The sequence below is a fragment of the Acipenser ruthenus genome, chromosome 1, assembly GCF_902713425.1.
Source record: "Acipenser ruthenus chromosome 1, fAciRut3.2 maternal haplotype, whole genome shotgun sequence".
NCBI lineage: Eukaryota > Metazoa > Chordata > Actinopteri > Acipenseriformes > Acipenseridae > Acipenser > Acipenser ruthenus.
The window spans coordinates 53,201,283-53,227,890 of record NC_081189.1 but is presented as its reverse complement, the minus strand read 5'-3'; the positions used below and the strand labels follow the sequence as shown (position 1 = coordinate 53,227,890).

Genomic DNA, 26,608 nt, shown 5'->3' with positions numbered 1-26,608 from the left:
TTTACATGCTCTCAGACCAGACTCCTACACTGAGCATGCGAGCTGCAGCATGCCATTTCCCATACAACTGGACACAAAGGTGCAGTCATCAATTCCATACACAGCACTTGGAAAATATCTCAAATATAAAATGCAGAGTTAATTGCAGTCATTAGCTGCATAGATTACCTATTCAACAGAATGAGGCAACAAACAAGTGAGTTCTAACATAAGTTACTTTAGTGTCAAGTTATATTTTAAACAGTTGAATATGGTAGCAACCAACTTGCTTTTAAAGTGACACCCAACAATTGGATTTAGAGACCAATTTTTGGGGGCCTTAAGGAAAACAAGTTAGTCCAGAGCCCTGTCTAGGCTGCTGGTTATTAAGTCAAACTGTGGCGTTTCTTTCTGTAGCCTGTTATTATTATTATAATATATATATATTTTTTTTTCTTAGCAGACATTTATCCAGGGCGATTTTACAATTGTTACAAGATATCACAGTATTTATTTATTTTACATACAATTACATTGTGATTGTAATTAGCTTTATATATGAATCCTAAACAAAATTACACAACATACTAAACTTTGGCCTTGGCTTAAGTTTTGTGGCCTTGGTGCCCTCTACAAATTTATTGAACTGAATGCCATTTTGGACTTGCCCTTTTTGTTGTCAATTTAGAGCCCTGTGACGCACACTTTTTTTTTTTTTTTTTTCAGATTCACATGTTTTAGCATCGTTGGTAGCAGAGGTGGATGCCGCAGGGTCTCTTTTTTTCAAACATTTTTAGAATATTTTGTTCTGTGTCTTCGTATTCAGGTTGTTATGGGAAGCACACAGAATGTGCATTTATGGTAATGCTGCCGCTATGCTGAGGTTCAGTGGGCGTAAAGCACCCTATCGGCTTGGCTGCACGTATTCAGCAGTGGTTTGCATTAACAGGTTGAGCAGATATTTTGTCACTTCAGAAACAGTTTTATGAACAAACAGGAATTATTGAAAATGTGGCGGCACTCCAGTTGGAAAACTCTAGTGTAGCCTGTTAAGCATTTTCTGCAGAGAAGCACCAAATTGGGAAACCAACTTTCAGAAAAGATGCCCTCGTAATGCAGCACAATGAAAATCTGAATGCCAGGAGGCACTTTTTACACAGAGAATTGTGAGGGTCTGGAACCAACTCCCCAGTAATATTGTTGAAGCCGACACCCTGGGATCCTTCAAGAACTTGATGAGGTTCTGGGATCAATAAGCTACTAACAACCAAATAAGCAAGATGGATGAATGGCCTCCCCTCATTTTGTAAACTTTCTTATGTACTGTGAACATTTGACCATAGTCTGTTTGTAAACAAAAGGCCCCAAGTGAGGTAAAATGAGAAACCCCCACAAAGATGCCCTAATACTTTTTGAAGTGTATTAAGTCACAATGAATGTGTATTATAAAAAAAGATGTCATAACGATCTGCATTTTCAATTTCAGAGAATGTTCGGAAAAGGAAGAAAGATGATTCTACAAAAAGCAGCGCTCAGGATAGTGATATAATTCAAGCAAACAAGAAGAAAAAAGATGCTTCAGTGAGTGATGTAAGTCTTATAGCAATTCACTACTGTGGGAGTCTAATTTTTTGTTGCACAGCTTTTAATGCCTTTTAATGTATGTTGCATTAATTTTGCTAACCTTGTGCAGTGTGCTCACAGTTTACCGTGTGACAAAAAACCTGCTCACTTTCCTAGGTATAGAAAGCCTTGGGAATACATCTAGGAAGAGTTTTTACTATTTCAGTGCTTGTATTTTTTTAAAAAAAATTTTAAACACAAATTTAAAGAGAATTACCATTAATTGTATTGGTTACTTAAAGCCTGGACAAGAGATTTGCATTTTACAATACTGAATGTTTGCCAAGTAATTGTCACTATTCTATGCATGTCACCATTTTATTCTGTCTCTCTCAATAGACTGAAGAGTCAAGTGATGCAGGTGCAGTGGAGGAGTGGGAGAACCGGGAGGCTGTCCTGAAGAAACTAAATAACAGGTTTCCTAATTTAGATAAAGAGGTGAGTTCATGAATCCTCTGGGGAGTTCAATCTCCATGCTTGCCAGATATTTTAGATTTAGATTTTTTATGATGCTTGATCTACATCAAAATACCAAGGTCAACCCTTGGTATTCTGATGTACAAAGAACAAAGGATAAATTCATCCACAGAAAAGGTTCAATGTGGCTTATTATAGAAATGTATAACTGTTTACATATGGTAGATACTTGATAAGATGGTATTATAATTTAACTTTTGTCTTATAATGAAATATTTGTTTCTGTTGCTAGGAGCTGAGGGAGGTACTTGAAGAGCACAACTGGTCTTTTGATGTTGCACTTGAAGTATTGCTGCTATTCTCCAACACAGGCAAATTTGATTATGCTTATTTCACTATGCAGAGAAAGAACCTTTCACCCCCATTGTGATAACTGCACATTACACAAGTATCATAGTGCTTTTTATAAAATGGCCTTTATAACCAGAAGTGTTTTGATTTTATTTAGGTATCAACATTCTTGAATAAGATCTTTCTTTTAGTGTGTCCTTGCGCAGTTTTTCCAAAAAAATTGTTCATTTGATCGCCTAGCATGTTTAGGGCTGGTGTGTAGAGAGAGACTAGTCCCAACCGAAGTAAAAGTTCCATTCTGTTTAGGTCCATTGGTTGGCAAGTATGTAAAGAAAAATAGATGTACAGATCTTTACATGAAACTAGAAAAGTGATCCTCCTAATGCAGCCTTAGGGACCAAGATGTCTCCCCTGCTATCTCTGGGTAAACTGTACACTTGGTGTCATGTGTAGTTTTTAAATATTTCCTGTTTTCCAGAGCAGCAGTCACTTTAGGTCCCAAATGATTCAGATTTGTATGCTAGCTATAGTTCCCTTTCATGTAGGGAATATTATCCATTACAAAGTGGGCGTTCCCCTTTAAGACGCCTGAACCTGAAAACTTTATACCAAAGACACTCGTCAGAGGAGGGTGACGTGGTGCTGCTCTGCCCCTGCGAGCATAAACTCACTACTAACTAGTAGTGCCTGTACTCAGGAAGTCGAGTAACCGCCTGTTTGGAGCTGTTTCAGCTAGGCAGGGCACTACCTGTAGTGGTCTTCCAGAGGCTTCTGGGCTTGATGGCATGCGGAATCAAAAACCCTCCCAATGGGTCTTGCATATGCGCCCTCTGCAGATTTGGTTCAACCTCATGGCTTGTCAGCCGGTTCTGTAGCGCAACCTCCTGTTGAGTGTCCTGACACTGTCTACAGGCGCTCTCTTGGTGGAGACAGCTGGCCCATCTACACCTAGGAGTAGCACTCACCAGGAGAGAGGTCATCACCACAGATGCATCCAACAGTGTGGGAGGGCCGAGGCGTGCAGGGTGTGGAACTGCAGGCAGCGTACCTGTTCTTACAGGAATTTTTTGAGCAGGTTTGGGGGTGACACATGCTAACTTGTCTGTACGGACAACACGTCTGTGGTGTCCTATGTAAACCACCAGCACAAGCTTCTGTTGTGGGCACAAGTGAACCTCCTCTCACTTTGGACAGTTCACCTGCCGGGAGTAACCAACTGGGCTGTGGACCGCCACTCGAGGAGGGGTCCCCAGAGTGGAGACTCCATCCCGATGTCGTGAGTCTCATTTAGGAGAGATTTGGGAGAGCAGAGGTAGACCTCTTTGCCTCTCAGGAATCATTACATTGTCCACTGTGGTTCTCCATAATAGGAGAAGGGGGACCTCTAGGGATAGATGCACTGGCACACCTGTGGCCAGCATGTCTACTCTATGCGTTTCTGCTGCTACCGCTGTGCTTGGAGAAGGTCAGACAGAACAGTGCTAGGGTGCTCTTAATAGCCCCATACTGGCCCAAGAGAGTTTGGTTCCCCCCTCTAATACAGCTCCTGAACGGCCGGCTGTGGGAGCTGTTGATGTGCCACAACCTCCTAGGTCAGGTGAAGGGTACCCTGTGGCACCCCAACCCATTGAGCCTGCAGCTGGGTCTTGCACCTGAACGGCTGCATTTGAGCCGTCTGGGGTCATCAAACAGGGTGATCGACACTCTACAAAATGCCAGGGCAGCCTCTACTCGTTCCCAGTATAGTTACAAGTGGGGCGTGTTTCAGACGTGGTGTTTGGCTCCTGGTTTCAAAACCTCAACATGCCCTATGACAATTTTATACTGTTTTTATGCAGTTTCTACTCCTAAACGTCTATTTGGCAGCCATTTTGGTGTGCCATAGATTAAAATAGATTCAGTCTCCCCAGGAGCTCATTTCCTGGCGAGGCAATTTTTGAAAGGCACCCTGTGGCTTAGGCCACTGGTGAAGGACTTAGTTCCTTCTTGGAGGTTAATTGTAGTACTTAAAGTACTGACAAAACCTCCATTTGAGCCCATGCATTTAGCTGGTAGGAAATGTGTCTTTAAGACAGCTTACTTGCTTGCAATCACCTCTGCTAAGCTGGTCAGTGAGATCGAAAGCTTGTCTAATTTTTTCAGAGGCCAGAACAAAGGTCACACTTCATACTAACCTGGCTTTTCTAATTAACCAGTCGGGCATTAGTGTATTATGTGGGCATTAGCGTATTATGTGGACAGAACTTAAAGCTGTCAGAACAATTTTTTGTCTGTTACGGAGCTCGGTCACAGGGACAGGATATATCTAAACACTGTCTATCCAAATGGATAACAGGCAAAATTATAAACTGGCCATTCCACCAGGGGACAGGCGACTTTGTGGGTTTTGTTTCAGGTGCATCGATCCAGGACATATGTAGTGCAGCAGTTTGGGCTTCCCCCATACTTATGCCAGGTTCTATCAACTGAATGTCGTGGACCTGCAGAATCCTGGATTTGGCACGAGAGTACAAAGCAGTGTTTGGTTAGCTTTGTAGCTCAGTGTTATATGTCATGTCCTTGACAGTTGGTTATACTCCTAGAACAGACTAATGTTTTTATTCCAGCTATGCTGGTATTGATTCAGGCACAAGGTGGCTTTGACTTGTCCTTTTGTAGCTGATTGATGTATACTCCATGTCCTTGCGACAGCTTTTGTAATGGTTAATATTCACTTCCCTGAAATAGAAATATTAACCATTAACTTTGAGGTTGCAGAGTCCATGGACGTAGTTCTTGAAGGAAAATGACGATATTGTCGGGGTGAGGTAGGGACTTTATGCTTGTGAGGTAGGAGCAGCATTACGTCGCCCTCCTCTGAGTGTCTTTTGGTATAAAGTTGTCAGGTTCGGGTGTCTTAAGGGGAACACCCATTTTGTAATGGTTAATATTCCTATTTCAGTGAACCAGGATTATGATGATAACCTAACGTTCAGTGATTTTAAATACAAAAAATCAACAAGTAGCCTGAAAATATTATATAGTCACAGACACATATTGGCACCCTACACTTATACCGTAATTCAAGGTAACAAATTAAGGACAAGCATTCAGTTATCCACTTTTTAATTAAATCTCTATTTTAAGTCCTTGGCTGTTAATCCTTAGATTTTTTTTTTTTTAATATATATTGGCTGCTCAGATGATTCTTCTACCTGCTGTCCCCGTAATTCTGTTTTGGACGTCCACTTCTTTCAAGCATTTTAGATGAATTTATTCTGTGATACTTGATTATTGCTCTGGTTGTGGATTTTGGTGTTGCGTATTTCTTTGATACTGTTCTGTAGCCATTTCCTTTGTTGTAGTTTGCTACGAGTGCTTTTCTCAAACGTGAATCCAACTCTCTTGTCTTGACCATCATTTGCTGTGTTGCCAAATTGTTATTGTTCTTCAAAAGATATTGGAAATAGTTAGGGCCTACATCTTTCTGGCTATTGACTATAAAACAGCTTAATTACTGTGTTATTGTTTTCAATAAATGAATACATTTAATTAGCTTTGTTTTTATGGCCTTTTAAAGGTGCTAATACTTTTGTCATGAACAAATATTTGAAATTGCTTTAAATGTTTGGGTTTTTTGTGTATATAAATATTGCTTGTTAAACAACCAGAGATTGTGTATTTTGGTATTGTCATATTAGTGGCTAATATTCACTAAATGCTTGTATATAACATTTTTTCTTGATTGTAGGGTGCCAATACTTTTGTCTGACACCCAGCAGGTTTTGCCATTTTGTACATGTTTTCTTTGAAAAATAATTGGCAATCAAATCCCCAGGGTTTTTTCAAAATTTGTAATCTGGATTTTGTAATCCTTTATTTTGTGATCAAGATTACTTTTATCTTGTTTTGATCTGGTTTTACAGAATGTCACTGCTGGATTACATTTATCCAGATTACAAATCATTATTATGAAATCTGTTTTTTTTTTTTTTTTTAAGTAGTTAATAGTTTTATAGCCTGTTTGTTTTGTTTGATATAGCCTAATTTTAAAAATGAAATGAGACCTGTGAATTAATATTAATACAGTTTTATTTATTCTTTTTGTTTCATATATAAAAAAAACAAAAAACAGACAATTCACTTTTATTGGGACATCACAGCATCAATGTGCAATGTATAGCTAAATACCAGGCTCCGTTAATGACTCAAGAATCTTGCAAGATGGTGGCATCTACCAGAAATTTCAGATACATCAACCAGATGGTGTAATAGTAGTCGACAGTGGCTATCCACTTTTACCCCTGCATCAACGGGGTGCTTAAGAGATGATTCCCTTTCAAGTACGAAATGTATTCCATTATACAATGGGTTAACCTATTACGCCCGATTCAACTGAACACTCTACCAAAGCTGCGTCTTACACCCGCGACATCAGCACGCCTGTCTCCGCAGGAGACCAAACTACGTGCAGGATGGCGCCATTTTCTATGTGGTGCAAGTGCATGCTGCTGACCTGTTATATCGGGTCCACAACACAGAGGAGTTTTGGCTTGGCCACCTTCCTCCTGTCGCAGCATCCATTGCCTCTCTTGTACAAGGCACACATCTGGCGGTCCTTTCCAAAGATGCCGAGCCCTAACAAACAGTGCAAGGTCACGGAGGCAATGTTAAAAAAAAAAAAAAAAAAAAAAAAAAAAAAAAAGCCTATCCGGCTGAAGCTGTAGCTACCCGGCTAGGTAACTATATGAGCATCCTGGTGGCTTACCAGTTGAAGCTTGTACAGAGCTTGTCAGTGAATCTCGGGCCACCCCAGCGGACGCTAGAGGAGCTGAACCTGGTCACTGACCATCTGCTGCAGCTGTCCAGATACAATGGACAGTCTCTTGGCTGAGGTCTCCAAAACGCTGATCGCTGTTCGACGGCACGAGTGCCTGATGGGGACAAGGCCTCCCTTTTGGATGCCCCGGTCACACCAGGCCATACATTCGGTCCAGAGATGATGAGCCTGATTTTGGGACAGGTTTGGGAGAGAAGATGTTGACCTCTTTGCCTTCCTGGAATCAGCTCATTCTGCCCTCTGGTTCTCCATTCTGGGCAAAGGGGGTCCGCTGGTTTTTGACGCCCTTGCACACGAGTGGCTGAGGACTGTCCTTTATACCTTTCCACCGGTAGCATTGCTTCTGATGTGCCTGGAAAAATCCGGCAGGAATGAGCCAGGGTGCTTTTAGTGGCCCCGTACTTGCCCAGGAGAACGTGGTTGCCCCACCAGCTTTGGCAATTGCCGACGCGCCGCGACCTGCTCAGCCAGGCTCAGGGGACATTGTGGCACCAACCCATCAAACCTACAGCTCTAGGTCTGTCCCCTGAACGGCTGTGGTTCAGCCAGTTAGGCTTGTCCGAGAGTCTCATCGACTCCAGTGTGCAAGAGCTGCTTCAACGTGCTCTCGGTATGGATACAAGTGGGGCGTGTTCCAAACTTGGTGTTTGGCACATCCGGTTGATCCCACCACTTGCCCCATGCCAGTCATTCTGCAGTTTTTGCAGAACCTTTTTGATGAGGGTACCCCCTCGAATGTTTATTTGGTAGCCATTTTGACTTGCCATGTTAAAATTGACTTGGTGTCCCAATGGGCTCACTTAGTGGCTGGCAGGTTTCTGAAAGGAGCACGGAGGCTTTGGCCTTCTTTTGAAGTGGCGGTGTAAATGTGGTGGTGCGTGCACTCGCAAAACCAACCTTTTGACCTTTGCATTCTACAGAGCTTAAATACCTGTCTCCTGGAGGCAGCGTTTTTACTTGTCATCACCTCCGCTAGACGCGTGAGTGAGATGCAGGCATTTTCAGTGGCAAAAGCTTGTTTGTTTTTTACGGAGTCTAGGAGTAAGGTCATGCTCCATACGAATCCGGCCTTTGTGCCCAAATGGCTATCAACCTTCCATATCAATCAATCAATCAATCAATCAATCAATCAGTCAGTGGAATTGATGGCTTTTCATCCTCCACCATTTCAGTCAGACGAGGAGCATCGATTCCATACGCTTTGTCTGGTTAGGGCTACTAGTATATTACGTTGACAGGACAGTCAAGATTGCCTACGAGCAAGCCACACTTTCACAAGGTTTTATAGGCTTAATGTCCTGGATCCTCAGAACCCTGCCTTTAGAACCAGAGTGCTGACAGTGGCAGATCAGCCGGGTTCAGAAGCACATACATAGGTAATCATGCGTTCCGTGGCGTTACCGTGCCTTATAACTGGCAGACCATGTGTCTCGCCAGATTGGCTGTTCTGCATGTCATGTCCTTGCGATGGCTTGGCTATACTTACTCGTTGTGTAATGGAATACATTTTGTACTTGAAACGGAACGTTAGGTTATTATCATAACTCTGGTTCCTTGAAATAGAAATATATCCATTACAATTCTTTGGTCGCTGTGTACATTCTATGCAGTAGGCTGAAATGTATGGTGCTGTGCGCCGTCCTACACACAGTTTTGTCTCCTGTGGGGGCGGAGACGGGTACACTGATTTCTCGGGCGTAAGACGCAGCTTTGGTAGAGGTGTTCAGTTGAATCGGGCAGAATAGGTTAACCCATTGTGTAATGGATACATTTCTATTACAGGGAACCAGGGTTATGATAATGACCTAACGTTCGCTTGTCTGAATTACCTGTGTATGGAACTGCTACGAGCATGCAACGTAATTCTAGCCTACATTGTTTTGCACAATATCGCTATGATTTATTTAAAAGTGAAATCCACCTTCGCGGTAGGATCAAAATGATACTGGTATTTTGGATAAAAGTAATCCTGATCTCCTCTTATTAAATTCTGAAAAACCCAATTACAACATTTAATTGCAATTAAAAGTGCGATTTGGATTGCCACAGCGAAATCCAAATCGCAGTAATCCTGATCGAATGTGGAAATCGGATTACCAACGTTTTGAAAAACTGGCCCCGGTAACATGAACTAAAAACAACTTGCGTGCATTTCAGAATACAGGTTAGGGTAAATAGAATTGTCAGCAAATAGCCCAAATGTGGTTTGGCAAATACTGTTTTACAGCAGGAACGTGCAAGAATGGAATGTTGCCCCAACAGCATGATTGATGTTTGCCAAACTTTGTTGGCATACAGTTCTCTGTTCTTGAGAGGATGAGAGTCATGGGTATGGGTATGCAAGCTAAATGGTCAGGGAGGCTCAAAGATTAGTTTTCTTGTGCATTGTTTGTTTCTCTCAGGTTTCATTTTGGGGCATATGAAGATCACCTTTTTGAACTGTAAGCATACACCTAAAACGTATACATGAAATAAATCACATTTTAATTAGTTTGTATCTTGCTGTACAATCACTTATTATAAATACCAATTTATAAGAAAGGACAGCAGCATTTATTTACATATTTTAGGCCCAATTAATTTATCATTGTTCAATACATGAATCACAGTAAACTGTACAGTAAAAGCTTACCATTCCTTCTACTCTGTTAGTCTTTTAATACAGAGATATTGAGATTATTTCCATATGTAAGACTAGCTCAATTTAAGATAATAATATTCTATTTCTTTGATAGTCATAATGGAGAGATGCGGTAATTCAGACGGTTACTTGTCCTTACTTTTATACCATGATACTTTTTAAAGACAAGTGATTGTCAGAATTACTGCATCTCTCTTATGACCACCAAAAAAATACACTAAAATGATCTTAATGGACATTTTACCAATCAAACTTGGTTATCACATACTGAACACAACTGCATCAACGGGCTAGGACTTCACAGAGTTTATACACGGTATTGCTGTAGAGGCTGTTTAGTAAAGTCATCAGTGGAAAAAGTTACAACAAGCAGGGTGATGCATCTATAATTAGTATTTAATACAGGATCAGACATAGTGGAGGCTTTTGCATGTACATGTGTCACGTTTTCTCTTTGTATAAAGAGAATTAGATGCAGCAGTTATGAATTTGGTTATGACAATTCTGTAGTAAATTGCATTTCACACAAATGATTTATTTTTATTTTATACTTCAATTTTGTATAATACTTTGTGATCCCTAATACATTGTACCTTTTTGTGTTTTGGAGTAGATACAATATGCTACAATGTTGGCATTTCATTTTCCTGTTAAATACTATTTTTTAAACAACAGTTTGACTGAAAGTTCATTTATTTTAAATTGTTGCACAGATGACATTTCACCAGAAGGTAAAATGAAAATAGACGAGGCCAGCAGGAGTCGCGGTCCAGCTAATGCTAAAACTGGAACACAAGGACTGAATGGCTACAGCAGGCCGAAGGGGGAAAACAGGAGCAAACACACCAGATGTCAGGACAGCGATTCCGAAGCAGAGGAATCGATAGATTCTGATTATGGAAAGAACAGTGATGAGGACACACATAGTTCTGACGAAGAGCCTGAAGAAGAGTTGAAGATTAAAATACGGAGCTTCCTGCAAGATGCTTCACTGGATGAGCTTGCCTTGATATCAGGCTGCTCTTTAAAAAAAGCTCAAAAGATTGTTGAGCTCCGACCCTTTAAAAGATGGGAGGATCTGGTAAGTGTGTGTTTATTTTTTTTGTTTATTTTTTTTTAATTACTTTTTTTCTTGGCTTTTTAATATTCTTGATACATTTTATAGACAAGGTGTGTTCTATCTGTAGGGAATCATAAATGGGTGGCCTTAGCCTTATAAGGTTCCAACATTACTCCCATCCAGAGCCAATGGCATTTGAAATATGGTCATATGACTTACTTTTGAATAAATTGTGGGATGATTTTCTTTAAAAAGACAATCTGATTGGCTGTAACACTGTCACTCATTGTGGTTGCACAGAAACTTCATGAATATAACTGCACTGAGATGAAAGGAGAGCAAGCATTTGCTTTGTGGAGTTAAGTGAGAATTCTGATCTGAACACCCAAGCAGAAGGCAAGGATGTGGCAGAATATATATTAGTGTTTGAAGAACAGCAACTCAGGGCAGCGCCATGATTTAAGACACAAACATGGGTGTTTTCAGGCACACCACAGAAGGTGCAATGTGGATTTACATTTTAAAGGAAACTAAACTTTTTCTTCCATTTAAGTTGTGTTTTTTTTTTTTTTTTGGTTCCCACCATGACAGTAAATATACTCAACATGGGATTCTTGTTTGCAGTTTCTACATTCACCTTTTAGTTTTATTAGCTTTCAGAAAGCCTCAAGGGGCGAACTGCATTGTGTGGTAAGTTTCCAGCATCTCAGCTTTCTGGTTTTTATAATGTTTAAATTCCCCTCTTTAAAAATCAAAAACAAAAAATAACCTAATTTGGGATACTGTGCAGTATTTAATTTTTTGCTTGCATCTGTGTGTGTTTTGGGTTTTTTTTTTTTTTTTACTTTCTTGCTGGGCTGCTTTTTTGAAGGCATGGGTTTTTAGGGAAAAAAGTGTAGGCCTTTTTAGTTTATCAAAATACCTGATATCGGAAGTAGTGTGTTTTAAGATTGAGTTGTAGTATTATGGTACTATTAATATTTTTCAAATTGTTATTTTTTGCATTAAAAACAAGTTTGGTTTTTTACAAAAAGTAATTCTGCTTAGTTTTAAAGTATTTTTGATGTATAAAATGTGTTTTGTAATTCATATTTAAGGGATTTTTCATTATTATTATTTTTTTTAAACAACTTGTACAAAAAGGAATTTAGTCAGGAGTCCAGAGTAAATAAAGGCTTATGTGTTTGTGACAAAAGTAGAGAGAGTTATGGTTGCTTGTAAGTGAAAAGCATATGCTGATGTGTACCTATGATATATTACCAGCCTGTACTTGTATTGCATTTTGGACCCTGTTAAGGCTGAAAACAAAATCTGTAAGATTCCAGGAAAACCTATTGTTTTGCTAGGCTGGGCAAAAACCTGGATGTTGTAGATCAGATGTACTGGCGTTTGAGGACAGACTGTAGCAATATGACTAAGGGGGGGGGGGGGAGAAGAAGAAGCAAAGAATAAGATTATTTATCTAGCTATCTTGGTTTGAAAAGACAGATGATTAATTACTATTGCTGGTCTTCCACAAAACTGTTTTGCCTGAAGGGTTTGGGGTTTGGCTTCCTACAAAACATCTGTCACTGCTGCTGATCATATTCAAACTTGTTCTGTTTTTTCCAAACAGTGCAATAATTACTATTTTTTTTTTTTAACTGAAAATCTGTGATCTGTACAAACTTGTTGTGAAATATGTGCTTACAAAGACATTTTTGGTAAGACAGGCTTAATACTTTGAGTGGTTCTACCTTAATCACCTATGATTAGCTGCCTGGTTTACAGATGGATGTAAAAAAATGTTTTTGCAGTAAATGTTTTTGCTCTTAAATGTGACAGGATTAAGGATTTGGCTACCTTATCATAAAGCATCCCTGTGAGGGAAATTCCACTCTTACAAGTGCCAATATCCCAACTGTTTTTGGGTGCCATATTTGGTAATTTTTGTTTTTTGGATGATAAAGAACTAAGGCTTAAATGGTTGTGATTCTTTGTCAAGTTTGATCATGGTAATCGTACAAAAAATTATGCCAGTTATTTTACAAAGTTTTCTCCACATTGTCAAAGCCTCCTACATTATCAAACAAACCATCATGTTTGAAACCTTGGAGGGTTATAAAGTGACAGATATTGATGTTTGACCTGATATGGCTACCATATTGATGTGTGACTTTTGTATCTGTTGTGTAAAGAGAGCTGAGTATTTTGTAATAGAACTATATGATAATGAACAATGCTTTTTTTTTTTAAACTATGCAACTGCAAATGCAATAGTAAGCCGGTATAAATATATATATGAAATCAGTTTGCCAATAAACACTGGAAATGGTTACTCAATTCACCTTAAGTTGACCCCTTTCCCCATGGGGAAAAATAAATAACCTGTAAAAAAAAAACAAAAAAAAAACTTTGTGCAGTTGGGCAATGTCCCTCCTTCCTGGTTTTGTATCTTGCATTGATTCGTTCTGAATACTTAAACCCACCCGAACTACTGAGTGGCAGCAGATTCCTACATTTCTGTTAGAGGATTGTAACGCGCTTGCGAGATTTAAAACGAGATTACAAGAAACAGAGTGTTCTTGCTCGTGAGATTTAAACGCTATATTCCAGTTCAATAGGGAGGAAAGAACAATTGAAAAAGTACTGTCGAGTTACTACACATTGTGACCAAAGTAACCGAAAACAAAATATTTTCATGCAGTATATAAAAAGTGAAAGCCCCGAAAAAAACAATTTACAATAAAAAGTACTACTGTTTTATTGGTCATGTGACCCAGCAGTTAGCCCATTGGGATGCGAGTGTCAATCTAGCAAGGGTTTAATAAATATGTACCGGTATGTATACAACAAGTCCCCAACATTTTGATCTATGAAGATGCATTGAAATGGGAACGGGACAAAAGAAAACTCTCGTTCTCCCAACTCCCATTGTTCAGGTACTAAGTCTCGTCTCTGTGTCCAAAACGTTTCATCTTTTTATTGCCACTTTTTTTTTTTACGAACTATGGATCTTTCCTTTAATAATCACGTGCGAGGAATGATGCCAAAGTTTGCAGTTTTCTGAAATGTATTTTTAGATGACATAAATCGTTAGTTTTTGGAATACATAGAATACATATTCTGAAAAATATCTGAATTCTTATGATTTTGATAAGTATAGATTTATTGTTGTCAGATTGTCCATTTGTCACAAATGTGTTTTACATCAAACAATGGGGCAGATTCCATAGAAAGAAAAATAAGTCTCACCTTTCTCATTATTTTGATAGTACTTTTCAAGTAGTATGGGTTTCCATGTAGTTTTCTTTTAGCCAGAGAAATTCTCCTTCCAAATACAAATAACCTAATTAATATGAGGGGGGGGGGGGGTATATTAAATAGTTCTAATTTTGCCTTGTGGAGACTATTGATATCGTACAGCTTTCTTAAACTAGGGTTCCATTCACTTTTTAGGTTGTGTTGAACAACAGCAAGTGCAGCCTGCCTCATTTGGCCACCAAAAAAATGTAATAAAAAAACTTTGGTAAAGAAAACAAAAACCGTGAAAGCAGTACAGAAATTCATAATTCTTTTTTTTTTATTCCAGAAGAAAGTGTTGTGTACTAGCCTTGTATTGTTTGCTAAATGTTTTTTGACTGTATATATTAGGGATGTGCATTTTAGTACATTTTTATGAACATTTTAAATGCTATGCAGAGTCAGCATTTAAAATGTTTAAACCATATCTCCATATCTACATATAGACACTCTCTTTATAATAACCAGATGCCCTTATCCAGGGCGATTTACAATTGTTACAAGATATTTTTGATGTGTACTGATTGATGTATACCGACAGCCCTTTTAGTATTTTCTAAGCAAATAAACCCTAAATAAGCAAATAACATTTTAATCTCGCAAAGACTTAACTACAAAGAGAGAAAAAACACGTACTGACCAAAGTATATATTTAAATAATTTTATATTAAAATGTATTTTTATATTTAAATATACACTTCAATCAAACAGTGGTTGCAATTAAAGTTGTCAGTGGAGATAGAACTATATGCATATTCGGATCGTATCATGCTTTTAGAATAGTTCTGTTTCTTTAAAAAAAAAAAACAAAAAAAAAAAACAAAAAACTAATTTTTATAAAAAACAAAATAGTCACTTTGCCCCAAATTATATAGTACAGGGCTAATGCACAATGGCTACAGGAAAGAGTTGTGCTTGCAATTGAAAAATAATTAGTAATGGCATTTACAAGTGGACTTCAAACAAACTTTTTTGCTCCAACACAGTAATGCAAGTTTCTATTGTAACTTCAGTTTTTTACACTTCTCTTTTTTTCATATTGTTTGAGCAAATGGACACTACTTGCAGTTGTTTTTTTTATTTTAAACCTTTGCATTTTTCTACTGTGTAAATTACCTGACACTAATGTAAGTGTATACAGCACAAATACCCTGTCTAAACAAGGGATTTAGGGGATCTCCCTAATAAAAGCTGAATCTCAAAACAATAATTGTGAATATAGTAATTGTTACAGCTGTATATAATGGTATTTAAAACAGGATGAATTTATCCGCCTTTTACATATATGCCCTTCAGGGTTCTCCCCAGGAATTCTGTACAGCCAGGCGACAGAACATTATAGCCGGGAGCACTTTTAACAGAAAAATATATAATACGACAAATAATTAGAATAATATGTTGTCTTTCGTTGACTATACCTGGTTGTGCTTTTTTATGTTCTACATTCTTTTTCATTGCTGTTTTTTATTATGGTAAATTACCGTGCTTATTTAGGCACTACGATTTGACTGGGGAAAGATAACGTATGTTTATTGGAGTTCACAAAAAAATAAAAAACAGTAACCTTTTCACTTCCTTTTTAGCTTTAATTATTGAGCTTATTGCCTGCTTTAAATAAGTTTTCAGGGCATTTTGTTAATGCACGTCCATTTTTTTTGCTGTTATACGTTTTCTGAATGCAACTGTTCATTTTAACCTTTTTTAAACAACAGTACTCGCACACATTTGGTCATCATCATAACTGTTGCATGAAACCGGAGTGTAATAATCCAGCACCTCTGCACTTAAACATTTGTATGTCTGCTGACAAGTGTTCAGCTGATATCCCATCACGCCTTTCTTCTTAAAGGCGTACAGCCTCTATACATGAACCCCCAATATCTCTCGCAAGCACCTGGGTACATATTTTTGTACGATATCACAACAAAAGGAATACACTTTTTTTTGGTGCATATATATAGCTATTATGTACTATATATAACCTTACAGTACAAGAATACGACTAAAAATGGACTGTGATAATACCCGAAAATGATCTTAATAAAGTAGTCGGCGAAAATGTAGTATTAGGCGGTGGATTGCGCCGATCGCCGGCTTATTTTGACCCCCTGCATTCATTGTCACTGTATTTGCTTTGAAAATAATCGGTTATTTTTTTTTGCAGTCATTAACATTTTAGCCTTTCAAAGTGCTTAACACAGAAAACCCGCCCCTTCAACTCTGATTGGTTAAATGTTGTGTTAAGACGTAACACAGCTGTCATGTGATTGCACGATTTTTTTTTTTCACCCAAAAAGGCGCAAGTGATCTAGTCTGCTAGAAGCGCAATCAATCCTTATTGTTAAAGGCACAGTAGCATCTGCAAGACGGGCGGATGGGGAGAACCCTGGCCCTTACTTTGGAACCACCGCAGTCTGATACGTGACTACTGTATGATAAATTACTAAAATTAATACATCAAAAAATGCCACTCCCCTCTACATACTATAGTGTACATAAATCTCATAAACATTGCCACAAGTCCTATTTTTAAATGCCAATCTAACACAATCAATTGGTAATGGATATGTTTGCCGCCTTGTACAGTTAATTGTATATGGTCAAGTATTACTAAATAACATAACGTATTCATATTCACACAAGCTCTACATTAAATTGTAGAGATGCCTGGCCTACCTGTTTGAAGTGTGTCTCGGAGGTCCTTTTACTTTAGTGCAGTAGATTCAGTATACAAATAAAAATTGTACTAAACATTAAACGTACGTTAAGTCCAAAATCATACAGAATAATTTCAAGTGAAAAAAAGCCTTCCACCTATGGGAAGATTGAGGAATGGGGTTCATGAGTCTGTGGCAATCGCAACTTTTTCTCTCTTTTTGAAAGTTTTGTATGAACAGCTGCAGCACGATTTTCTTTAAGTTTTTCCAGCCTCGCTTTTATTGTTTTACGGGTCTGCACAGTATTGGAATAATCTTAAGAACATAAGAAAGTTTACAAACGAGAGGAGGCAATTCGGCCCATCTTGCTCGTTTGGTTGTTAGTAGCTTATTGATCCCAGAATCTCATCAAGCAGCTTCTTGAATGCCCCTTTTATCTAATCTCCATTTGTGACCCCTGGCCCTTGTTTCTTTTTTCAGGTCGAAAAAGTTCCCTGGGTCGACATTGTCAATACCTTTTAGAATTTTGAAAGCTTGAATCAGATCACCGCGTAGTTGTCTTTGTTAAAGACTGAACAGATTCAATTATTTGACCCTGTCTGCATACTACATGCCTTTTAAACCTGGGATAATTCTGGTCGCTCTTCTTTGCACTCTTTCTAGAGCAGAAATATCCTTTTTGTAATGAGGTGACCAGAACTGAACACAATATTCTAGATGAGGTCTTACTAATGCATTGTAAAGTTTTAACATTACTTCCCTTGATTTGAATTCAACACTTCTCACAATGTAGCCGAGCATCTTGTTGGCAGAAATAAATAAACTTTCTGCTAGTTTATTTATTTCTGGGGTTTTCTTTTCCATTTTTAGGTATGTACTTAGTATAGGCGTTCGTATTTCAGGGGGTTTTATTATGTTTTGTTAGTGTTCAAAAAAACATTTCTCTTTTCTAGCTTTCAGCTAGTTTTATTTATTTCTGGATCTCACTTTTCCTAGTTTAAGTGTCTGTCTTCCCCATGTCCTCTGTTTGTATGTTGTGCGGTCTTGTAGTAGGAATGTGTTTTATGGATGGATGGATGGATTTTGAACACACCCACACAAATGGGAAGGGCTCCTTCGCCCCCAGCTCAGCGATCAGATAAAATCTGCTCTAAGGAACATCTGAGCTCCAATATTTCTTAAGCCAAGGGGACAGTAGTCTACATGTTGCTAGAAAATGTAGAATGAAATCTGTTGCTTCTGTGTTGTCGCTTCAGATTTCAGGGGACACTATTCTACAGTATGTAGAAATTGTAGATAGAATGTTGATGGACAACACACGAAGACAATACATAGATATTACCTATCAAAAGGTAAATATATATATATATATATATATATATATATATATATATATATATATATATAATACATAGATATTACCTATCAAAAGGTAAATTGGGGGTTTTAGTGTCCACATAATTTAGCAGCATTTTTTTAATGCAATAAAATGTATTAAAAATGTGTGTGTGTGTGTGTGTGTGTATATATGTATATATATATATATATATATATATATATATATATATATATATATATATATATATATATATTAGTAATATGTTTTTCTGTTTTATTTGTGTAAATAAAACTAATTGTAACTACAGAGAAGTTGAAATGTGATTGTTATAGTTTATTTATTATATTTTGAACAGAATTCCTAACTATGCCAGGTGATTTTTTTTTTTTTCTTCTACAAATCAGATATCGGTAACTAACAATAATTGTTAGTTGTGTCTGCTGAACTGCAATGTTCAAACAGCGTTAAACAAAAAGTAGGACTCAACTTAATTGTAATGGATAAAGTATCAAATGAAAGCCTTTATTTGAGACCAAATGACGACTGAAAACACAACTTGTGAACTTAAATGTAAGATACAGTTAACACACTTAACATTTGCAGTTTAACATGAACGCTGTAATGCTTCAGCATCAGTACCAAAACGGCTTTTTTTTTTTTTTTTTGTAATTTCTAATATTAGACTTTAATGCCAACACAACATTGTTTAAAACGGTTCATAATAGTGAATTTTTAGTTTTTTTTTTTCAAGGAATATAATACTAATGTTAATAATGGCATTAACTGACAGATTGGTTAGTTACTACCAGGAATGGTCCGGTTTTAACATTTATTTACTTGCCTGTACCATTATTATTATTATTATTATTATTATTATTATTATTATTTATTATTATTATTTATTTCTTAGCAGACGCCCTTATCCAGGGCGACTTACAATCATAAGCAAATACATTTCAAGAATCACAGTACAAGTAGTAATACAATTAAGAGCAAGATAAATACAATGACTTTGGTTCAAGCAAGTACAAGTGTGACAAAATACAATTCAATGATACAGCAGATAACAGGGACAGTGATAGTTACATCAGGATATGATTAATTACAAAATACTACAGATTAAACACTTGGCAGATTACAGTACTCTGAAGTACAGGATTAAATGCAGTAAAATAGGGGGCAGATAAGAGCAAATAAAGCGCATTTTAAGGAAGGGTGATAGTGTCCCAGGGGAAAAACAGAGGAGTTCTACAGGTGCTGTCTGAAGAGGTGAGTCTTAAGGAGGCGCCAGAATGTGGTCAGGGACTGGCAGTCCTGACATCTGTAGGAAGGTCATTCCACCACTGCGGAGCGAGGGTGGAGAAGGAGCGGGCTCTGGAGGCAGGGGAGCGTAGAGGAGGTAGAGCCAGTCTTCTAGTGCAGGTGGAGCGGAGAGGTCGAGTGGGGGTGTAGGGAGAGATGAGGGTCTGGAGGTAACTGGGTGCAGTCTGGTCAAGGCATCTGTAGGCTAGTACAAGAGTCTTGAACTGGATGCGAGCGGTGATCAGTAGCCAGTGGAGTGAGCGGAGTAGTGGAGTTGCGTGGGAGAAGCGAGGCAGAGAGAACACCAGGCGGGCAGCGGAGTTCTGGATGAGCTGGAGAGGACGGGTGGCGGACGCAGGGAGGCCAGCCAGGAGGGAGTTGCAGTAGTCTAGGCGGGAGAGTACCAAGGCCTGGACCAGGAGCTAGGTGGCGTAGTTGGTGAGGAAGGGTCGGGTTCTTCGGATGTTGCTCAGGAAGAATCGGCAAGTGCGTGCCAGAGTGGAGATGTGCTGGGAATAAGAGAGGCAAGGGTCCAGGGTGACTCCGAGGTTCTTAGCGGAGGAAGAGGGAGAGAGTGTGGTAGATTCCAGAGGAACAGAGATAGAGAGATCAGAGGAGGGGGAGGAGGAGGGAAAGAAAAGGAGGTCAGATTTAGAGAGGTTGAGTTTGAGATGATGCGAGTGCATCCAGGAGGAAATAGCAGACAGACAGGTAGAGATACGAGAGGGGATGGTGGAGTCAGAGGTGGGGAAGGAGAGGAAAATCTGAGCATCATCAGCATAGAAATGGTATGAGAAACCATAGGATGCGAAGAGGGGGCCCAGGGAGCGGGTGTAGAGAGAGAACAGGAGAGGACCCAAAACTGACCCTTGGGGGACTCCTGTTAAGAGAAGGTGAGGTGTGGAGGTTGCTCCACGCCAGGTTACCTGGTAAGTGTGGTTGGAGAGGTAGGAGGAGAACCAGGCCAGAGCAGTGCCAGAGATCCCCAGGTCAGCTAGAGATGATAGTAGAATAGAGTGATCAACAGTGTCAAAGGCAGCAGAGAGGTCGAGGAGAATTAGGATGGAGGAGAGAGAGGCAGCTCGGGCAGACTTAAGTGAGTTGGTGACAGACAGGAGGGCGGTTTCAGTGGAGTGAGCAGAGCGGAAGCCAGATTGGAGAGGGTCGAGCAGAGAGTGGTTGGACAGGAAAGCAGAGAGCTGGCGGTGTACAGTCCGCTCAAGGGTTTTGGAGAGGAAGGGTAGGAGGGAGGTGGGGTCGAGGGTAGGTTTTTTGAGGAGGGGAGTGATAGAGGCTTGTTTGAAGGCAGAGGGAAAGAGACCAGAAAGTAGAGAGGTGTTGAGAAGGGAGGAGATGAAGGGAAGTAGAGCAGGAGCAGCAGCTTGAAAGAGGTGAGTGGGGAGGGGGTCCAGGGCACACGTGGTGGGTTTGTGACCCTGGAGCAGGGAGGAGAGGTCAGAGTCTGAGAGGGGCGAGAAGGTGGAGAAGGAGGGTGAGTTAGTAGGGGATGCAGTGGGTGTAGGGGTTGGAGCAGGGGGGGGTGCGGGGGAGGGAGAGGTGTTAAAGAGTTTGCGGATATCTGAGATTTTAGAAGAGAAGAAGGAGGCAAAGTCATCAGGGGAGATAGAGGAGGGGGAGGGTTTAGGAAGGAGAAGAAGGTATAGAATAGTTTACGTGGGTTGTTAGTGGAGGCTTGGATTACAGATTGGAAATAAGTACATTTAGCAGAGGAGAGAGTAGAGGAGAAGGAGGAGAGGAGAGTGCGGTAAAGGTCTAGGGCAGCAGGGAGTTTGGTTCTCTTCCATTTCTTTTCAGCAGATCGCAGTGTGATTCTTGCTGAGCGGAGCGCAGAGGAGAGCCAGGGTTGGTGAGGGGACAGAGAGAGTCGAGGGAGGAGGTTAAGGCGAGAGGTGACAGTGGGGGTAGGGGGAGCAGGGAGAGAGGGGAGAAAAAGAGATGAAATAGTGATCAGAGAGGTCCAGGGGGGTGACAGAGAGGGTAGAGGGGCAGCAGGCCCTGGAGAAGGTAAGGTCCAGTTGACGGTCAGCTTTGTGGGTCGGAGGGGATGGAGAGAGACAGAAGTCGAAGGAGTGAAGGAGAGGGAGGAATCCAGCAGAGTGGCTGGGGTTGGAGAGATGGATGTTGAAGTCACCTAACAGGACAGTTGGGGTAGACAGAGAGGGGAGGGAGGAGAGTAGATAGTCGTGTTCATCCAGAAAGTGAGCGAGAGGCCCAGGGGGGCGGTACAGTACAATTAGCAGGAGTTGACAGGGAGAGGTTAGTTGGACGGCATGAAATTCAAAGGTATTAACAGAGAGTGAGGAGAGATCGGAGGGGACAGAAAAGAGTAAGGAGGAAGAGAGGAGAAGACCAGTCCCACCTCCCTGTCCAGTGAGACGCGGGGTATGGGCCAGGACGTAGAGAGAGGACAGGGCAGCAGGAGTTAGTGTTATCAGGGGACAGCCAGGTTTCAGTGAGAGCAAGGAAATTGAGAGAGAGGTGGGAGGCAAAGGCAGAGATGAAATCAGCTTTGTTAGCAGTTCCAGATTGCACCAGAGTGTGTGCGGGAGGGGGGGGAGAGGCAGAGGGATGAGGTTAGAGGGGTTGGAGGAGCAGCAGCGGAGAGAGGGCAGAGGACGAGGACGAAAGGACAGAACAGGGATGTGAGAGATAGTCATAGCAGGACAGGCAGTGGGGTGGAGGGTGCAAACCTGACTAGTAGATGTCTTCTACCAGAGCGCTGTTAGGTTCGGATCTATTCGAACAGCGTCTCAGCGCAGGCTTCCCCTTGCTGGACTCCCACAGCTAGACTCCCGGCTCTTTTGTTGAGGCTCTTCTGTTTGCTGGCTCTTCTTGCTGTAGACTCCCACAGCTAGACTCCCGGCTCTTTTGTTGAGGCTCTTCTGTTTGCTGGCGCTTCGTGCTGGTGCGGAACTAGCCTGCCTGATTAATATAACAACTGGGTGGGAAAAGAAACAACTAAACTGTGGAAACCAATCAAATAGCAAATCAACTATAAAACAACCTATAAAACAAAAAAAAATCACCCTGAAAAAAATCTATTTAAGGAGAGTCACCTTCACAATATCCCACACTGGCTCCGCATTAATTTTCTGTGCCATTTCTTTGTTTTTTATTTTAGCCAGCGAAGAAACTAGTCACATTACTTTTTACATTGCTTTCATGGCTTTATTCTGTGATGTAATGTTGCTTCTACAAAATCAACAGTCCTTTTGATACAGTTGCTTGCAACAAAGTTGCCTGAAACATGTAGCTTGCACTTTCTACAAAAGTAGTGTTGGGTTCCCAGCTGCAGCCACTGTGGACATTCCAGCCTGCGTTGCTTGGCCTCCTCTTTGCCAGGTCTTGATCCGGTGGCTAGGGGAATTTGGAGATCTAAAAGGCTCGTCCTCCACAGCCTGTAGTCTCTGCAGCGGTACACACGAATTAGCACTACTACTCCACGGAAGCACACAATATGGTAGACAAGGTAAACCTGCTGCTGCTGTTTTTGAGGATTTCATCTTTTCTCAATGTCAGTACCCAGACCTACAGTAAACAAATGAGGACAATTTCCTTAGCATCTTTGAGGAAAAGGGTGAAAAAGCCACTGAATGGTTTCCCTTCCACAATGCTGTGTGGAGGCCCTTTGGGGCTGTATAGGAAAAATCATCTCTTTACACCAATGATGACATGTTTTGAGAAGGATTTCATCCTCTCTCACTATCAATACTAGGATCAAATCAAAATCATTGATGCAAAGGATAATTATTATTATTATTTTTTAAAGCCTTTGAAATATTCCCCTTTTACAAGCCAGTTTGGAGGCCCATTGGGGCTAAATGAGAGAAACCTGCCGCCTCTGTGTCACATCTCCCTGGAGGAGATGCATTCTACAGGGTGCCAGAAGGCCACAAAGATTACCTTTTTAAACAGCCTAAGCTGGATACCACCCTGGCTATACCAGCTGTGGGTGCAACCTCCAGGCCCTCCACCTGCAGCATGTTGGAGCTGTGGAGCAGCTGTCTACCACCCTGCAGACACCTTCTTATGAGAATATAGAACTGGTCATGCAGCTGGCAGAGGAGGGCAAGAATGTCACCAAGATCCAACTGCAGGCTGTATGTGATACCATCGACACCAATGCCAGGGCTGTGGCAAATGTTGTTGCTGTGAGGAGGTGCTTTTAGATAAGACCTCTATGCTCCCAGCAGATACACAAGCCAAGCTGCTGGAGTTACCTTTTTAAAGGTGATCTCTTTGGCACTTGTCTGAAGGATTCCCTATCCCATATGAAATAGGTGTGTGTTATGAGGAGCTTGTCACACATAAATATCTACATGAAAACCACCATAAGACTTTATAAAGATGGTTTTGTTTTAAAAGAAAAACTGGACTCCTACATACTTGCTGTGAAAAAAATGTTTAACTTAACAATAAACATACAAAGGAAATGTAACTGGAGGAGCCTTGGTGTAGCGCTTGTAAAAAGAAAACAAATAGTTATTGTTGGTATTCAGAGGCGTCATTTCAGAAAAATTCGGGGGAGGGGGGGCTTATATGTTGTGCCTTGAACATTGTCCCAAGCAGAATCATGAGGGAGAAAAAACAGGCAGTAATTGGGCCAATTTACAACAAGATAGCTTGCTGCGTTTTGTCAAAACGCGCAATGCAAATATTTTTAAAGCACGGCACTGGTTTATAACAAACTCGAAAATGTTGTTATACGAAGTATCTATTATATAAAAACACTGTAATACACATTAACCTCTCACTTGTTTTTTGGTTATAAAGAGGGCAGAACTATATACATAGTGCTAGCATTTAAGAGAAGAAAGAAAATACATAGAGATGTAAAATTTACTGTATATGGGTGTTTATGGATTAAAATCAGACCTTAAAGTAGTTACAAAGCTCACCCAATTATCCCAGTATCTCATAAATTTGTCTGATTGTAGTCTGAGACGAAAGGTTAATTTTTCCATTAAATAGATTTCATTTACAATGTCAATCCATTGCTCAAATGTTGGAGGCTCTTGTGCAAGCCATTTTCTTGCGATAGCTTTTTTACTGGCCACCAGAAGAATACCATGGATGTATCTTATTCTATTCTCAAATACCTTGCTGCGAAAACATTGACAAAAAATCAAGTGGTATATCAGAATGTGTTAATTTTTTAAAAGCTACATTTAAGAAGTGCCAAAACTGTTGCATCTTTGGACAGGACCAGACAAAGTGTGTATGAGTCGCTACTTGTTCTCCACAAAGTCTCCAACACTGTGATGTTCTGTCTTTTTGAAGTGCTTGTATTTTGGGACTAATAAAAAAACAAGTTATGTTTTTCCAGCCAAATTCTCTCCAAATTTGTGAATTAGTGGAGCTATGTTGAAATTTACATATTCCTTCACATTGTTCAACGGATATTACAATATTGTTTTCTTTTTCCCACTTAGCTTTTATATATATTGTTGATTCTTGTTTATTGTCTCGAATGCTGTTGTATAATTTAGATACAATTTTCTTCTGATTTGCTTTGTTGATAGGCAGAAATGAATATCAAGAATATCAATAGTATTAGACCCTGTTTTTCTAGATCTTGTATGTTTGCCTAAATAGTGTCATATTTGGAGGTATCTAAAAAAATCCTGTCTTTCCAAATTAAACTTCTGTGTCAGCTCTTCAAAGCTCTCCATCTGACCCTGCCGCATCATTGTGCATATCGCAGTAATACCTCCCGCAGTCCAGGATTTAAATCTCTGGTCAAGCTGAACAGGGTGGAAATCTGGATCATAAGCAATCCATTTTAACAATGTCACATCCGTCTCCAGGTGCTATTTCAGTTTAAACCATAATTTAACAGGCATTATGACCCATGGCACTTCAGTTTTATTTAGATCCTTTATTAATGATTTATCCCCCAAAACTGCCTGTATTGGGAATCTATGTATTATCGAGGTTCCTATATCCTTCCATTTTGCAACATATCCAGGGTTGCACCAACATACCAGAGGCCTGAGCTGAGCAGCACAATAATAAGACTGGAGACAAGGCAATGCCAGACCACCCTTTTCTTTGGATAACTGAAGGGTTTAAAATCTGACTCTTGGCTTTTTGCCATTCCAGATAAACCTTGAAAAGAGTCTGTCCCAATCATTAAACTGTCCCACCGAGACCTCTATAGGTAGAGTTTGAAATAAGTACAGTAGTCTAGGCAAAACCATTAATTTTAACAGCCTCCACAGTGTTACTTTTTCATTGAAACTTTTGTGTTTTAAAAGTGGGTAGATGCGTTTAACGCTGTCTTAATTGTTCTGCTGCCAGCTTCCGATTTCCAGCTAAGTTAGATTTTGAAAAATGTCAGAAATAGCGGTACAGCATCTTTTTTTTTTTTTTTTTTTTTTTAATCGTTTGAGTAGCAGCTAGGGACATTAGGCTACTCCATTTCAGATCATTGAAAATAAAAAATGTAATCGCATGAGTTTTACAAAAAGAGCCAGGCCTAAGAATGCCGTTTAATTCTTAATTTTAAGAGAGTCCATCCAAATACATCTCGCAAGATTTGTTCGTAAATGGTCAAGTATGTGAGCTTGCCTCGCTCAGCAGCGTAAAGGAATATCCCCTAGAAAGTGTCCTGAGGGCATCGGATGATTCTAGGGCATTTGCCATTTACTCCCACCTTTCACTTCCAGAGCTCGACAACTCTACGAAATCAACCCACCCTGACCCTGACCCTAACCCAACCCCAACCTTAAGCAAACCTAGCCCTAAAACCTAACCCTAAACCTAACCATTAAAAATCATCTGATGCCCTTGGGACACTTTCTAGTGGATATTCCTTTGTGCTGCCCTCACGCACTGAATGAATGCATGCATGCATGCCTGCCACAGGGCTCCCCAGGGTCCTAAACCCTGCTAGGTACAGACGGGAATTGCAGTAGAGACCGTGCATGACTTTTGCAGAAATAAAGGTTTGCTGACAAATGGGGTTTAACAGAGTTTTGAGCAAAATGTGCAAGAAAATCTGTCCTGGGAGTTGTCTGAGAGCAGTGTTTTAAAAAAAAATAAATAAATAAATAAAAATAAAAAAAAATAAAAAAACTGGAAAATAGGCAAGAGTTGGCAGGGGTACATTGTGTTG

The 26,608-nt window shown here is 39.9% G+C and overlaps 1 protein-coding gene across 2 annotated transcripts in view; it reads left to right on the top strand.

Moving 5' to 3' along the window:
* The window catches only part of LOC117421275 (SWI/SNF-related matrix-associated actin-dependent regulator of chromatin subfamily A containing DEAD/H box 1-like), a 93,912-nt gene that overhangs the window by 32,398 nt on the left and 34,906 nt on the right, over window positions 1-26,608 (top strand). The window contains exons 5-8 of one of the 2 annotated variants that reach the window (XM_034035463.3): window positions 1,466-1,560; window positions 1,942-2,040; window positions 2,312-2,390; window positions 10,544-10,911. In XM_034035463.3, the coding sequence (XP_033891354.3) occupies window positions 1,466-1,560; window positions 1,942-2,040; window positions 2,312-2,390; window positions 10,544-10,911 (641 nt within the window). Of the gene's footprint in view, window positions 1-1,465; window positions 1,570-1,941; window positions 2,041-2,311; window positions 2,391-10,543; window positions 10,912-26,608 lie in introns of both variants that reach the window. The other variant, XM_034035461.3, reaches the window with a different exon arrangement.